The sequence below is a fragment of the Papilio polytes genome, unplaced genomic scaffold, assembly GCF_000836215.1.
Source record: "Papilio polytes unplaced genomic scaffold, Ppol_1.0 DF824191.1, whole genome shotgun sequence".
NCBI classification, from domain to species: Eukaryota; Metazoa; Arthropoda; class Insecta; order Lepidoptera; family Papilionidae; genus Papilio; species Papilio polytes.
This window is the reverse complement of record NW_013525013.1, coordinates 2,396,445-2,413,623: the sequence shown is the minus strand read 5'-3', so window position 1 is coordinate 2,413,623 and position 17,179 is coordinate 2,396,445. Positions and strand designations below refer to the sequence as shown.

The following is a 17,179-nucleotide window of genomic DNA, read 5'->3' as shown; positions in this document are numbered from 1 at the left end:
GTGCGCCGCGAAACATTCAATGGACCTATATCGCTCCGTCGAGTTTCTAGCGCTAAAACCAGTTATCGATTTTACTCGAGCAGCAAAACTAAAATTAATTCTTAGTCATTGCAACATCCGTGTCGAGACCGGCGTTCACTCAACTTGGCCGAGAATCCGAGATCGAAATTCTGATTACGGATTATGTGTCGCCCCGCACTCTCGCGTCTCCGGCGAGCGCGCGGCGAATTCGGTCACCATTCTATGCGGACTCATGTCGCATATAAAAAAGTTTCGAATGCATTCTTTATGTAACTACGTAAATTACATAAAACGAATTTTTGTTATTTGACAATTTGAACTTCTGCAATAAGCAAGCGCAGTTTCCTTCTCACATAATTTACAAAAACATTCCACCAACTAATCTTTTGAGAAAAACAATGTATGCAAATGTAATTCTTATATTGTTATAGAATATAGAAATATGAAGACGACATAATAAATAGGAAAATTAAATTGAAATGAGAGGCCGCGGTAAGGATGTCTTTGATTTGCATACAGAGAAAAAATATTACTGAATATTATTTATTAAACATCTCAACTTGTTTGACATTGACCGATTATATTATTAACTAATAATAAGTTACTAATAAATTGAATAATTAATTGTAATGCAGTAACAAAGCGCCTTGTTTCTAACTCCATATGTAGAGGAATTTGAAGATTGAGGTTGTATCTCGATGAAAACTAATTTACAGCGTCTTTTAAACTTCTTAAGATTTTCTGACATAAATGCGCTTCGCAATTATAACACTTTCAAGATCCTGTTTGTATTCTAAAGCATATCAATCATATGATGTGATTTATGTTCATAATGACATGCATTAAAAACTCATCATAGATACATTTTCTAAAACAATAATATACTAACATTTGTTGTCGTCGTCGTTTTGATTGAACTCCGATATCGTACTATACTATACTATAAAACAAGCTATAATTTTCAACAAGTATTGATAATATCGCTCTTTATTTTCATTCAAAATATAGTAGTACGGATGAAAGAGAACTATCAAAGTTATTGATTACTCAAACCAGGCCTTTTTAATAGAGGAAAGTCTAGAACTAAATACCTAGGTTATTTTATTAGCAGGATAAGTATTACTGGCACAATGTAATACAGGCAAAGACATTGCAGCACGACTTCCTGCTCAATAGAGCGACGGACATGACAAATTCTTCGTTGTAAACGATCACGATTATGCAGTTAGATTATTACATTATATTAGTCAGGGTTAATATTTCAAATGACATCATCTAAATTCTAAAATGAAAAATTCATATCCCAATCAACAACTTCAAACTTTCAAAGATCAAGAAATCTTTAAGAAATGTAGTAGGATTATTAGAAATTAGAAATCAATATGTAGTTTGTGAAGGTTTGAGTAATAAACATTATTTAACAATACTCGTTTGTTATGATGGTAGCAGAGAACTTAACATTAACATTAGCGCTACGGTCGCGGAAACGCGGGTCCCTCGAGCCGGATGTGACTTTCTAAAACTCGAGCCGCGCACCCGAGACGAAAGAAATCACCGCAGCTGAATTTAACTTGAAAGTGTATCTCATTAATGTAAACGTTTTGTAATTTTACAACGACAAAAGTATAGTTGGTTTTGGTTATACTACGTAACGTTATTGTGTACGAATCAGTTCTTTGAACGGTTAGTAAATCTATTACAAGTCTCCATTGGCCACCGATTTAATAGTTTGACGCCAAATTGTAAATTGAAATACCACCACGACCATGTTTAAAAATTTTAAACTAAAAAACAAAATGACTCCACAAATTATCCTCAATGAATTGTGCGCACAAATTATCATGAAGGCTCTTCTGGGAAAAAATTACGTATGCGAACTGTAAAATTACATATACGATGTGTAATTAATTAATAACGACCATAACAACTTAGAATCGTTTGGCTATTGGTAAGAACTAGACTGAGTTCAAAACAAAGGTGTTTCTCGCTAGAGACTGGTGTTAAAAAAAGGCTATTTGGATTCCCCCGCGCAGACCACGCGCTTACGTTCGCCACACTTTTGTTGTTTACGTTTTTTTTCCTGTTCTGCGGTCGTATTACGCAGTAGAGCGACTGCGTCATTCAAACTGGAGCATTATTCAAGTAAACATTGACAGTTTGCAATCGATTAGGTTTAATTTCTTCCGTGCGTTAGGAATAATTATTAATTTAATGCTATGAGGGTATTACCGTAAACACGTGAAGTACATAGGTATATGTCGAGGAGTATACGTGTGCAGGAGAGTTCTATAGTGGTTGATAGTACTGATTCTTTCTAGTTCATCCGTCTTGTTATGAATAAAGTATTCGTAAAAATATACTAGATATTTTACTGTACAAATGGAATAGTACAAGAGATGAAAGGACACTTCCTCGGCACGGCAGAACCTTGAGAGGTGTTTGAGATTTGTATGCAAATCTACAATGTCTGTTGAAAGTTGTTTATATATCTTGCTTTATGAATGCTCATTGTTGCAAACGTTTTCTAACCTTAGACAGGTTACATCGAGGAAGTGGATAAAACATGATTACAATGATCAAACGAACGGATATTTTAGTATTTTCGATCTATTTGGCAATATAACAATCTAAGCAGTACAAAGCGGTTTAGGATACAGTTTATATGTAAGGTAGTAAGTTAGTGTACTTATCGATGTTTCAGCAGCGTGCCGTCATGTAAAACAATAAATCATATTGGCACTACACGTCCCAGTTAAATTTTAGAGGTCGCACGAATTGCTCGGATCGGTGCCCGATCGATATCTATACTTTAGGGTTGCTAGTTTATTTATTGAGGTATTCTTAAATTCAAATTAATGTTTCGCAAACTTTGTTATTTTGAAATTCAAATTTTACAGATCAATTTTCAGAGAATGTGATTTCTGTCTGTTATCAAATTTCATGATTCTTTTAATATTGTTGCTCACCTGAGCACGGTACATAGAAACTTTAATAGATAATTATTTATTAGATATGTTGTCAAATTTCTAAACATTGTTTGAGAATTGGCAACCCTTTGATCTAGAAGGCTAGGTATGATTGCATCAGCTGTGCGAGCGTAGGGCCACACTGCATGAGTTCCGCTATCTTTTTTAATTTCAAATATCACAAACAGGTCACCAATCTCAATGCATTTATGTGCAATATAAAAGCACCTCGTTATTTATAACAGTTCTGTCAATACCAGTTGACCGATAGTCTATTAATCTGTCAAAAGTCTGCATAATTAACGTCAGTTCTGTTATTAAGGTAAGAGATTAAACTTATTCCATTCGTTTTATATTAACAAGCTCAGTAGTAATTCGGTATCTCTGTTAGAAATATAGAATTTCATACTTGAAATTAATCAACAACTCTTTTTAATGTTAAAGAAATTATGTACTAGTATGAAGTTGCAATTATATTAATATTAAGCTAAAAACAGATTAAATGTACTAATAGAACAGATAGAAGTAGCTAAGCCTTCAAATAGCTTGGTAGTATTACCAAAACTCTTCTTCAGGCTACATGTTTATTAAAGATTTTAATTATAAAAAATTACCACAAACATACAATTAAATTATTTATACATGCTTGTGGTTAATTTAACAATTAAACTCAATTATCTGAATACGCCTTCAATGAATCACTTCGAGACAATAAATAATACTATTAGTGCAATTACTAGAAACAGCTCAATTGTATTCGACTACCGGAACTAGCGAAATATCGACATTTCGGTATTTAACGCGCAGTTTAAACCGGTTACCGATACGAATATAATTAAATAAAATTATCAACTGAATCTACGGTAAAATAATACCCATAGTGATTTTTTTGTCTTTAAACAATTATATTGATAAAGGTAAGACAAAAATGTTTAATTGAAAAGGCTCTAAAATTATAAAAAGTGCATATGCCTTGACTGTAAACTGCGTTTCTGATTAATTATAAACACTAATTGTAATTTTGTAAAATAACAAAATTGTAATTTATAAAACCTGTAACCGTCTTAATTGTTGATGTACAAATCTCATTTCTCAATGTTTTTTTAAGCAAAAAGTCATTCATTCCATTGCAAAATGTCATACACTAATCGATTATTATTTAATCGATGGCGAGTTCCTTGAAAGCGGCACTATAAACAGTAAATGGCACTGGGATAGTTAAATCTCAACAGCGATAGATCGGATGCGATTAGTTCCGTTTGGTCGTTGGAGAAATTCTATCGCGCGTTCGGAAAAGATAACAGCGGGGCCAATGGTGCGCGCGCGCCGGCTCGTGCGATGTGACGTCACCGCGCAACAGGATGCGGCACACTTTACACATACACGCACACATCCGCACACGAACAAACAAACGCACGCACAAAGCTTTGTAGTGAAGTTCGATGCAATTTTAAACGCACGTATGATAAACTATCCAATAACATAAGGTATAGTCTAATTACGAATCCTTAGGGATACTTTAGAGAAAATTAAGCTATGTTATTGTAAACCTAATCTTGCGTTTTTTATTGAAAATTATAATATAGGGGTCAAAATTATTACAAATTATCCCCTCTATTGCCCCCTAATGGTAATACGTCTAATTACCAATAACCCTGTAAAAACATAGCCCCGCAAAACCATATAGTTGGTTTGTTCCCGGGAATGGGGTAGTTAGTGTACCATAATTAGGTATGCATTTGGGCAATCTGGGTTCAAATAAAGGGGACCGTAATTCATTTCTGAAAAGACATATCGTCCCTTTCAGTACTATTAATAAAATAGAGACAAAATGTTTTTGTGATTGCGTTTCACTCACGGCAAACGAACGTCGATTCGATTTATTTGAAAGGACCAATGTTTAATTGCCTTGACATTTTTTTTTTGGCTAGCGTTGCCCACCCGGTCTAGTTTTACCTTATAAGTAATGCATATATGAATGAGAAATTTATATTTCATTATAAACTAACTTTCGCCCGCGACTCCGTCCGCGTGAAATAAAAAAAAAAACAAAAGTAAGTATCCTATGTGTTCTTCCAAACTATGCTCTACATCTATTCCAAATTATGTTCAGATCCATTCAGCCGTTTAGGCTACTAACTCTAACAAACATCCATCTATCCATCCATTCATCCATCTAAATTTTCGCATTTATAATATTAGTAAAAGTAAGAGTAAAATAACTAACGTTCGTAACTCGGTAGGGTAGCGTTGAGATTGAATTTTTAAATGTCTCATAACATTTGCCCTAATTTGTACACATAATCGATTTCAATATCAAAACACGTGTTAAAATATATTCTCATCCCTGTTCAAAGTTCGTACCATTTACGTGAGCACGTAAGTATGCAATGATAAAGTTTTGTACTATGAAACATGATGAGCAAGTATTTTTGCAAGCTCTTTGAGTCTATACTAGATCTACAAGACTGATTAAACTGTGATAATCTTCATACATGAGATTAAATATATTACCGAACGTAATACGGGGATAACAAATCTTTCGGCCGACTAATGAAACGAATTTTAAACACTTCGCTTTATAGCGCCATTTACAATTGAACGGATGTCAAAATGTGAATGCTGTAAGCGTATTCATCAGTATTCGACCGTTATTCATTTAGTTAGAGACTCGGCTTAGGTGAATCTGTGTATTTTTTTAATAAAAACACAATTATACAAGTTTAGCAAGATGTCCGCAACCGACTTGAGGCGAAAAGTAATGCGAAATTTTGCTCCACTTTTTCAAGGTAAAGAAAAAGTGCATAAAGCATTTTCAATAAAAAAAATATTTTATTATAAATTATAATCGGAATTCACATATATTCTAAATTCTTATTATTCTGGTTTTATCTTAATTGGTCGATTAACTTATTAAACAGGATGTCTCCTAAGACTAAAATTTTTTGATAAGATTAAAGTACCCGGAACATGAAGCATTTCAACAACCAATCGAAATCATTGCTACTACAATTGACAAGGCAATTAAGAGAAATGCAACATTGAAATTAATGTAGCCGCAGATATAATTAACACTAATCAAATATTTAATATGACACGAAATTTGAATATTAAATCGCTTATGCGCTTGCCCCCACATTATAATGCAGATTTGGAATTAAGTCAATCTTTCCTAAATTTATACGCATTTAAATACTAAGCTTGGTCAACCACTATATAAAAAAGGCAGACTGTGCAAAAAAGAGTACGGACCAAGAGTCTGTAGATGTTGATTCTAAAAAAAAATATACCCACTATATCAATCAATGATTAATTATGCATTGCAGAAAATCTAAAAGATGAACATTTGAGATGACAGACAGTCAGCCACAGAAGTGTTAATTATGCAGTTGATCATTTCCATCATAATAATGATTTTTATATCTCATTTCGGACATATTACTTTAAAGGTCAATAACACAAAAAAATACACCACAATTAGATTCTTACACGCAATAGTTAACCTATATACTTATTTAAGTATAGTAAACAAATCCAGTTTACTGAGTAAAGAGGAAAAATTGTACACATAATTGAGTGCACTACATAATTGCAAGTATTAGAATTCTACTGCTGTCACATTTGTATCGCCATCCCTTTTCTTCTCACTAATAAAACAGAGACAACGATATCTGTCAATCCAATTGTCACGGCCGTGTAATTCTACGGTCAATGTGTACAAACACAATACAGTTACATGTGTAGAATGGGCGTGTACAATGACGGAGTTGCCCAAGCCGGGGCCCCTGTCGCCCATTCGTATTACATCAGAGCAATAATCATACCGGATATTCTTGATACACGTTCCAACGAATATTAGAAGGTTGTCGTGTCGCGACAATCTTTTTATCGGCCCAATCGACGGCAACTTAGCGCTGCAAATCAAGTCTTCTAAGACATTGTCTGAGGTACGCACGTTCAATAACATAAAGTTATTTATTTTATTACTATTTACGGCATAATTATTTCTGTTTTCCAATACACATACGGTGATACTGTTTTTTTTTAATTTGAAGACCTAGCTGCTAAGCAATCTTATTGCCTAGCTTATTAGCTATCTACAGGGGGATCTAATATTAGTATAAATAATTAATAAATCCACTATTATTTTTAAAATTGTTATATTGGAACAGGAATGAAGAAACTTTAATAGCAAATATATTAGGTAAAAACAAGCTTGTTAATTTTTTAGCACTTTGTCACAAGTTTCTCATTACACGACAAAAACTTAAGACAATACGAAAACGTCACGTTCTGTAGTTTATTATCTCAAGTGATGTAGGAAGTGTGAATACCAAATAAGATATTTATACTCGTTGTACATACAACACAGATAGTTTATACATGTGTGAGTTGGGTTTATATGACAAATATCAAACATTGCTCTATTAAAGTTCTAATATCGATTTATTATTGAATAACGATATTATAATTGGTTGTCTTTTGTGCCTTAACAGTTAAAAAAACTAAATTATTAGGTTATATTAATCAAAACCTTAAACTCCACCCAAATTATGGAGTAATTATTTATCTAGTAAATACTTTTGGGGTTCTGCTGCTTAATATAACTATGTGGTATATTGCATCATGTATATAATGGAATTCATTATCCTTGTTTCTCAACAAAATGACCGTTTCAACGAAATAGATAATATCAAATGAAGTCATATGCCGCATGCATTACGTAGATCACTTGATCTATATAATCAAGGAAGTGACGCCCTATCAATATAGTATTACAGATTTATCTGAAATGAGATATAGATTAAAGTAAAGATATTAGAGTGTCTTAAGTGTGATGTGAAGCGGAGGACTGCATTTTGTTGAAGGCATTGGGGAAGGCTTATGTCCAGCAGTGGGCAGGTAAAGGCTGATGATGTTGATGATTATTGATTATATCAACGGATAACCTCATACATATTTTTATATATGTTTTTTTTTTAATTTTTGAATTGAAATGACACAATTTCTTTCATCATAGAGATCAAGACAAGACATTTTTCAAGAGACAAGTCTTTTAGCGCTTTTTTAAAGAAACCATTGTTTAAAAGCAAGAATTAACTAATAATACAGGAGAAAAAAATATTGGTCAGCCATTTGATTCTGGTAAGAGAATTCTTATTGTGCTTGTACAAAATGGGAAATCGTCTAATTCCATTCGCGGCTGAGAAATCCGATGTCGCGGCACTTTCACTACACCAAGCTGTAGCGTTTTATATTCAACAGCCGACGTACGATCGCGGATTTGAATTTAATAGGCAAACTTGACACAGAGATATCTGGATATCCGTTTATAACAAATGAATTATAATTCATACCGGATTTAACTTTCCTTTATCCATAAGTTACAAAAATAAATTTTACCAAGTTTTTTTTTTAATATATGGTGACAAACGAACAAGCAGCCACCTGAATCCACTGAAATGGAAAGCGACCACTGCCCATAAACATCCGTAATTGCAGATGCGTTGCCTACCCTTAATTGACGGAGGAGGAGACGCATCTCCTCCACCGTCAAATCCACTTTTCCTTCCCATCCTTCCCTCTTAAGAAAAGGGTGGAAAGGGAAAGGGACTAGAATTAGGTCTCCGGCACCACACTCATCAGACGAAACGCGGAATTGCTTCCACTTCACGCCTGCTGTGTGGTCGTGGTATTACACCGGGCGAGCTGGCCTATTCGTGTGAAAATGTTAAAGCGGGCTCTACCACTGTACACGAGTTTTCGAATGATTGTAACTTGTTAATTGGGAATCGATAATCACTACCTACGACATTGCGTATTTTTTTTAATTAAAAGAAAAACTACTTATAATATATGACCAACTGTTAACCATAAGTTTAATACCATAATTTTTAACTATTCGGTGATAATGACTAAACAATCATTCTAACTATATTAATAGGTAAATGAGTGTTTTATCTTTCCAAGTTATTTGAAAATAACAATTATGAAAACCTCCCACGATTGAAGACAGTTTCAAAGCAATTGACGTTCACAGGGCCACGCAAACACAGCACTGCAAAAGGAATTTGAATCCGGTATCCTTGACTCAGAAGTCAGAATCTTATCGATTAATCTGCTTCAAAAAATATTAAAACAATTTTACATTAACAAAAATGTTTACTCCTAATTATTAACAGGTCAAATACGTCAAGTATAATTTTTGCTAACAATCTGCCTACCTCTGCCTAGTTATATGTAGGAGAATCAATTGAAATGTATTGTAAGAAGGCAGTGACGACTAAGATGCCTAAAGATAGATAAATATGGAGAACATAAACTTGGCGTGTTTACTCTACAGGATAAAGAACTAATTTTAGACCCTTTTCCTTTCCACCCTTTTCCTAATAGGAAAGGATGGGAAGGAACAGTGGATTTGACGGTGGATGAGACACATAGGAAGAGAATATGTCCTCTTTATGTGCGTCTCCTCCTCCGTCAATGAAGGGCAACGCATCTGCAATAGCAGATGTTTATGGGCTGCGGTCGCTTTCCATTTCGGTGGATTCAGGTGGCCGCTTGCTCGTTTGCCACCTTATGTTATAAAAAAAATAAGGAATGGAAACTGTTTCTGTTTAAAAATCTATTTCTTCAAGGTTTCGAATTGTTAGAAATACAAATACATTATGCCCGTTTTCTACCAAAACTACCGTTGCAAATTACATATTCAAGTAAAAGGATTAAAAGATATAAGGTCCATGCCATATCCGTGTTACGATTCACAAAAAGGTTACATAAGAATCATGTGATAAAATTAAGGAAAACTCGTATTTTTTTTATTTCCTTCCTGCTTTTTGGTTTTACCGAGACTCCTCATACACATTTCATTTGAATATCGCAATATGTTATATAGATCGTTAGATTACTATTTGTATATTTTTTTTAATAATTACTATAATAATATTCATCGGCAACATCCGGAACAAAGTTTGTACCATAGAATCTATCCAAATTCATATGCAAAAGTCGCTTAATTCTGACCTGTCGTATGGTTGGACATAAGGAAGTGTGCTGACATATAATAAAGGAAATAAGATTATAGATTGACAATAATTATAATGTAATACCATGATAACAGCTACCTGTTAATAATTAAAACAATCAAAAGATTCACTAAGAAAGAAGTTAGAATAGTTCGAATGGGTTATTCGGATAATATAATTTTTTTGTTTATTCTGAATCAAACAGATAGGTAATAATAACTTGGATCCTTATTGTTTCAAGACATTGAACTCTTATTTGTGGCATTGTTGTTAAAACACGATGGGTTATCGGCAAAAAAACATAACCATCATATTTTGTATTTAATAAAACGTGCCCATATTTATACAAAAATACAAAATGCAAGCAATTCCATAAAGAAATAATTGTTTTAATTAGACTATAAAACTTCGTCAGCATTGTTGAGTTTTTTTTCAAGATTTTACAAATGCTTGAGTTATTATTATTTAATAACAATATTATTGTAATATTAATGTATATTATTACTTATAAACAAGCATATTATCTCTGTGTTTTTTAAAGAACTTCAATATATTTGTATAGAGCAATTTCGGCACGGGAAACTACTTTTTTTTAGACTTTGAAACTAAAATCCTCCGTGGCAATTAACGAGTCGCGTTGTTGCGGTGTTTGCAGCAAGAATTAGTATCGTCACTTGACACTAATTCGAGAATTAGTGCCGCTGAACTGGGCATTGATGCGAATTACACTGTGCTAAAACGTCATTTAAATAACTTTTTTTATCTGTTGAAGTTTATTTTTAAGCATCGTGAATGTATTTTTTATAATTTCATTGACCGTTATCGGTAAATTAATTAATGCAATGTTATTGTACTAATAGCAAATATGTGCATGAGAACAAGAAAACGAATGTAGTTTAAACAAAACATCTGACTAACGTTGTCGATATGGACCACATTTGAAGCAAATGTGAAGGTTGGGATTCAAACCAACGACCGTTTGATCGATGGTCCGTACTCTAAACCATTCGGCTCTGATAGGGAAAACATAGGATTGTCTTATGATAGTGCTGTGCTACACACGATTAAAATACTATTTTAACCATAAATAAGTGGATTACCAAATCATTTATCTGATTTTCTTTCCATTTTCTGAATAGTAAGACCAATTGCTTCAATCCTCTTATAACAAGAATCATGAAATAGTCAAGAGTAAGCCGTTTAAATCTTAAAACTTCGAGACGAGTAGATAAGACTTGTGTATTAATACAAAAAACGAGAATGCAATTACATAACGTCGTCCGGTTTGTTTTTTACCTACATCACGTATTCGTTCTGTGGAGCAGAGGTCTTACTCACCAAAGTTTGGCAGACGCGTACAAAGATACGGAATCGTATAACAACATTTGAACACTGACGACAGCAATTATCATACCTACGTGACGTTGACGAACCGGCTTCGCTTCCGGGATTGTTACTTGAATGAACATCGGAACGCCGCGAGTCTCCTATTGTGAAACTCGCGCTTTTACACCAAAGCTGATGATCGACGTTGCTGCTGTTTTAAACATTCCTACTATTTAGTATTAAATCTTTAGAGCTTCAATAATGAAGATGACCATAGTGGTTTACCAGGAATAAGTTATACAGTTTCATTCAAACGTCGATCATCCGTTTTAGTTAACATCCGTGACAGGAGTATTGGTGCTACACGCCTCACCTGCGAGTTCTCGATTGTAAACATGGCGAGCGTGTTAGTTGGACGGCTCGCATCGCATGTGCGGACACGCCGTGATACGCGGCGATACTACGGCGAGAGCCTTCTCTGCACGTACGTCGTACGCACACAACGCACGGCGATACAGTGAAGGGGAGAGCGGGGCGACGAGATCCGGGTTGTGCGCCCACTGCACCGCGCGGCCCCCAAACAAATGCGCAACGCTGACCTCTGTTTCGCCGTTTCGTTGCATCCGCCGTTAGATCCGGAAAAGTTGACAACCCTACTCTCTTTAAATTCATGTGAAGATCCGCGAAAGTACAGTAAACTGCATACAGTACTTTCATTGCATTTTGTTTAAGATTTTATCTATTTAATAAATATGCTATGAATATTTGAATACCCTTTATTTTATCAACATAAACTGATTGGCAAAACACAGTTTGGTTCAAGAATATATAATTCAAACAATGACATATAATGTTATGTTTAAAACCTTTTTAAGAGAGTTCAACCAATCGACATTCTACCTCATATTTCTTTGATTTACTAACTAAACGGTTAGTAAATACATGTGGATACAACTTTAATTCTTATGAGATCTCAAGATCTTGTACTTCTACCTAATTTTTGTATTCCAATACAGTCCACATATCAACATGTAACCACATTATACATTACTATCTAATTTTACTGGTATTGAAAGAGCACTAAAAGCAATCCTTAGTGTAGATTTAGCAAGCAAAAAACTGCTTAACTTAGTCATACCACCCGAGTGTGGTAGTTAAACCATCATAGTGTAACGGAAAATAAAACAAAACATTTAGAGCTAATTGTGACTATAAATAGGTAACTTAGACAGAAACTGCTTTAATTAGGCTATTGAATCATTGAACCTTTTTTATTACTCCAATTTGTTTTTATTATCATCTAAACATTTGTTTAAAACATTGCATTTGAAACACCTACACATACCCAAACAAAACGTAAAATGTAAACATGAGTTTTTGGTTTTAACATTATTTAAGGAGTTTTAAAGTTAAATGTGTCATAATTATTTTGGTATTATAGAACTATGAAGAAATGTTAAGAGTTCTGTTAGGCTATTTAAATTAAAAATGCACAATCCTACTTTTTAAATGAAAAATAGCATATAAATAATTACTTACTTGAATTCTACCGACAAGCTCATAAGGATTGAAATTGCCATCCACAGGATTCAAATTGAACGTAACATTAAAAAACACATATTCCGGTTTCTCTTTCGCGATCGTTGATTTATTCTCGGAGAGCGTAACATAGTAAAAAGTTTCAACTAAATTGAGATATTTGCTGTAAAAATCGTTTAAATAAGAACGCGGTAGAGATATCAACAATTCGTTGTCGTTTGACATTATTTGGTATTATACACAACGATTATCAACACACTGCTCTCGCATAATTCGCATCAAAACTATTAATTTTAACACTATAATCACGAAACATATCCCGTTTTCGATTTTCTCCTACTTTTAATAAACGCACATCGTACAACTCCATTGACGTCTAAATAAATAGCTAACTGAACTAAACTCTATGTCTTACGTCAGTGTCACTGTCATTGTCAAGTATCATTCATTCACTCTTGAGTCTTGAGTGACAACAGATATTAAGTGTTACAGCTACTAAAATCGTCAACTATTTGGTAGAATTCTTTAAGATAGTCTCAGAGCCACCAAGCTTCTAGCTTCCACAAATATCAAGTAATGTTTAATTACATTAAAAAATATGTTTTTTTTTTTTAAGTTGAGAACAACCATCATTATTGTCATTGATACATAAATTGTAGCATTTTATAAGCCATTCTATGAATAATGAATGTTTTTTAGAATATATCACCTGAACGGCAATGAATGTCGGTGAAATTTGGTACAGTTGTAGAACATAGGCTGGAAGAAAACATAGGCTTACATTTAGTTTTCCCTAATTTCACACGGACGGTATCGCAACCAAAACTTAGTTGTAAATTACAACAGAAAAGAAGATATGGGATTGATTATGTAAGAAATGGTTAACACAACTGAGTGAATAAAAAAATACATAAATCTTGCACACATTTATTGCACTAAAGTTAATTAAATTACAAAATATGTTTTCAACATACATGTACATTTTTGACAAAATAAAATCAACACGGGCATTAATACGAATGACTTCTTTATAGATTGACGGTAAATAAAATTTGTATTAAGCCATACTAAATCACAGAATACTCCAACCACCGTTAATGAAAAAAAGCTCTAGAAACTAATATACTGTGAGTATGACAGTAAAATTAGATTTTTCATTTAGGCACTGGGTAAAAATACTCTTAATTTTAACAAATAGAAACGATTCAGTGTTTTTACGCTTTTTAGATATCTTGGCAGCGCTGCGAAGCGACACGCTTTAAGAGCCGTCAAGATACATATATGAAAATTAAAATACTAAGAGTTACTTTACTGGTCTTCTGAATAATGCTTGTTGTTGATTTCGTATAATAGTAATACTAAATTAAATTATTAACTATATTTAGATATTTAATAAATATAGAGTGTCAGTGTGTCTAAAACTATAAAAGTAACATTTGCAACTAGAGACCAAATGACAAAAAAAAAACACTTCTCTCTACAACTATAACTATTTTTCAGGTACGATTGTTGTCTTCGTCCTACGTTATTCAGCGATGATATCTATAAAAAAAAAACTTAGTAAGTGAATATATTAGTAAGTATTCAAAAACATTTTATAGATGTTCGCGGGTTTACAGAGTAAATAAGTTATTGTAAATTACCTCGCATTAAGTTTGAATCTGCGTACTAAGTACACCAATAAAATGTTTAATATTACAAAATTAATCGGAGTAGAAGGAATCGTCGGAATCGTCAGATTTGCTATCGGATGGTGAAATATTTTCTCTATCTACTACACCACAATTGCGATTATCTTTTCGCATTCGACTGCGGAGCATTTTGCTTTCGTCAGCGCATTTGGTCGTTATACTGGTCCTTACAACGCTCTCCGGAACCCGACAATTATCCACAACAGTTTGAACTATGTCATTCACAAGCATTGGATTTAATTGTTTCTTTGCTGGCTTGTTCGGAAATGCCGGTGATGGTTTCCCCGTGAGAGAATGTGTTGCCAGTACACTGAAATATTGAAAATAATAATTACATTTAAAAGTTGAATGAAATTAGAAAATAATGCAGTTGGTTGCAACTATAATTTTGTATTACCTTCTTGAAAACACTGCCCTCAGAAGTTTTCTGGTTGCATTTGTGTACGATGTCCAATCCATATGTTTTAGTAGACGGTTTGGAACTAATGCATGTCCATCACCAATAGGAACCTGTAAAAATTGATATTCACTTGGTATTTCAAAGGTTTGATTGTAAGATTTTTGTTTGTTGCACTATTTAATTCGTTACTTACCAAATCGCCGTTTAAATTAGCTTTGTTTGTAGTTTTTAACGTTTTTTTGTTGTATAATCTTATTTCACGCGGCGTTACGTTTTTCTTGGATTTCTTTTTAGGAGACTCCTGAAAAAAAAAGACATTTTAAAACATTAAGTTTGTATCTATCAATTAATATAGTCAACAGTCACAATGTTTACTTACGAAGTCACTCTCAACATAACTCGAAAGACTGTTACGAATGTATTGTGATTGTCTTTTGCTGGTGACACTGTTATTTGCATATTCCCTCTGTCTTTTAGGATTTGGTGATTTAGTATAACTAGATTTAGAAGTTGACGGTGGAGTTATCCTTTCTGCTTTCACACTTGTGATTTTAGTAGACGTGTCCTCCAATGTGGAATCTGCTTCAGTCGCTGAGTCACCGGTCTGTGTGCTTGCATCACATCCCTTTGCCTTTGGTCGTTCTTGTTGGGTGGTTTGAGATCCGTTTTCTTTGCAGAGTGATTCTAATTTCTTTACCACACTCACTTGTTTGGATGTGTTGAATTGATCATGACTCTTATAGTAGTTTATACCGCGGCAGTATTTGCAAACCTAAAATGGGAAGTTGTCTTTAGTTGCAAATGTGTATAAGTCTAAACTTGTTTTTGTAACGAATAATACTATTAGAATCTGTTAAATATATTGACGTTGTTTGATTATTAATGTTAGTAGCAATAGAGAAGGCACTTACCAAAGTTTCAGTTTTTGGAATTGGCGTAATTGGCGTTTCCGTAGAACTCTGCTTGCGGCTCGAATTTTTCGTTTCGGTCTGAAAAGTAATTGATACTATAAATCAAGCTTTTGCAATCATTATATCACACGTTTTACGCAAATACTTGTTAAATAACAAAGATTATTGTTTTTTTTTGTGTAAAAAAAAAACTACTATTAAGTACTACAAATACATTTAAAGCACGAATTTAAATTAAGCTTACCGTCTTTGGTACGAATAATGCGCTCAATATTAGAGTTTGCACTGCGTTTCGTTCTCCTTCAGTTAACGTGGAACTGTTTGCTGAAACAAGAATTTATATATTTATTTTCTGTAACGCTTTTGGCGCCACGTGTTGATTTTTGTATCTCTATAAAGACAAGTAAATTAAACTTTTGCAAATACATCTTTTCGTGATTTTTTATGGAATTTAAATATTATTTTACATAATATATAGTTGCATATAAAAGCATTTAAATAGTAGAATGTCTTACAAGATTCCGCTCTAATTTCAATCTCTCCGCGTAAAGAGAGAAGCGCTTCCGCGGCATCCTGCATGTCCTGCATATTTGAGGTGGCATTCTCCGGTACTTTAACCTGTAAAAGACAACACACATATTATAGGTAAAAATTAAGATCTAAAATCATATACTGTTATCAAATCGAGATATCGACTTAACTAAATAAATTATAAGGGCAATTCCGCCGCTGAAAATTTTCTAGACATTAGCTCAAAATTTTCACTAACGGAGAAATACTAAAGTAATAATCATGAAAAATTTTCCACAAAAATTATTTCTTTATTTGTAGAACAACGCATACAAAACATTAAAAATATTATATTAAATTACTTACAGTCGACATGATCACTGTTTAATTTCACAATTGAAAAATACTACTCACTAAATCTTACTAGAACTAACCCTATATTTGGGAGAAGTTGCATGGACAAACACTCGTTGAATACTGATTCTAATTTACCATCTTCTTCTACAAATCACCTTCCCCGGTACAAACTACAGACGGGAATTAGGCGGACTTAAGCTCAATTGTTTATCAGGGGCAATAAAAGTATCACCACGACTTGTTATTACTAGAGCTCATTATAATAGATTTCGCAGGAACCAAAATACCTGTTGTCTATTGTTTAAACAAATCCCCGAAAGTCATTAAGTATTTCTATAATAACTTTCATAGTTAATCTGCAAAGTAATATAAGTTATTAGCTAATGACGCTTATTTTTTGTCCTTATTTTCTAACTTGCTGTTATTGGAATTA

The 17,179-nt window shown here is 33.4% G+C and overlaps 1 protein-coding gene across 1 annotated transcript in view; it reads right to left on the bottom strand.

The window, feature by feature from the left end:
* The window catches only part of LOC106110718, a 20,275-nt gene extending 3,116 nt beyond the window's left edge, over positions 1-17,159 (bottom strand). The window contains exons 1-10 of the mRNA XM_013292615.1: positions 16,824-17,159; positions 16,395-16,497; positions 16,124-16,203; positions 15,880-15,957; positions 15,348-15,740; positions 15,162-15,269; positions 14,966-15,078; positions 14,740-14,878; positions 14,382-14,419; positions 12,878-13,040 (exon numbers count right to left, since the gene is read on the bottom strand). Coding sequence (XP_013148069.1) covers positions 12,878-13,040; positions 14,382-14,419; positions 14,740-14,878; positions 14,966-15,078; positions 15,162-15,269; positions 15,348-15,740; positions 15,880-15,957; positions 16,124-16,203; positions 16,395-16,467 — 1,185 coding nt within the window. The 5' untranslated portion in view covers positions 16,468-16,497; positions 16,824-17,159. The remainder of the gene's footprint in view (positions 1-12,877; positions 13,041-14,381; positions 14,420-14,739; positions 14,879-14,965; positions 15,079-15,161; positions 15,270-15,347; positions 15,741-15,879; positions 15,958-16,123; positions 16,204-16,394; positions 16,498-16,823) is intronic.
* Between the last annotated feature and the right edge of the window lie 20 nt (positions 17,160-17,179).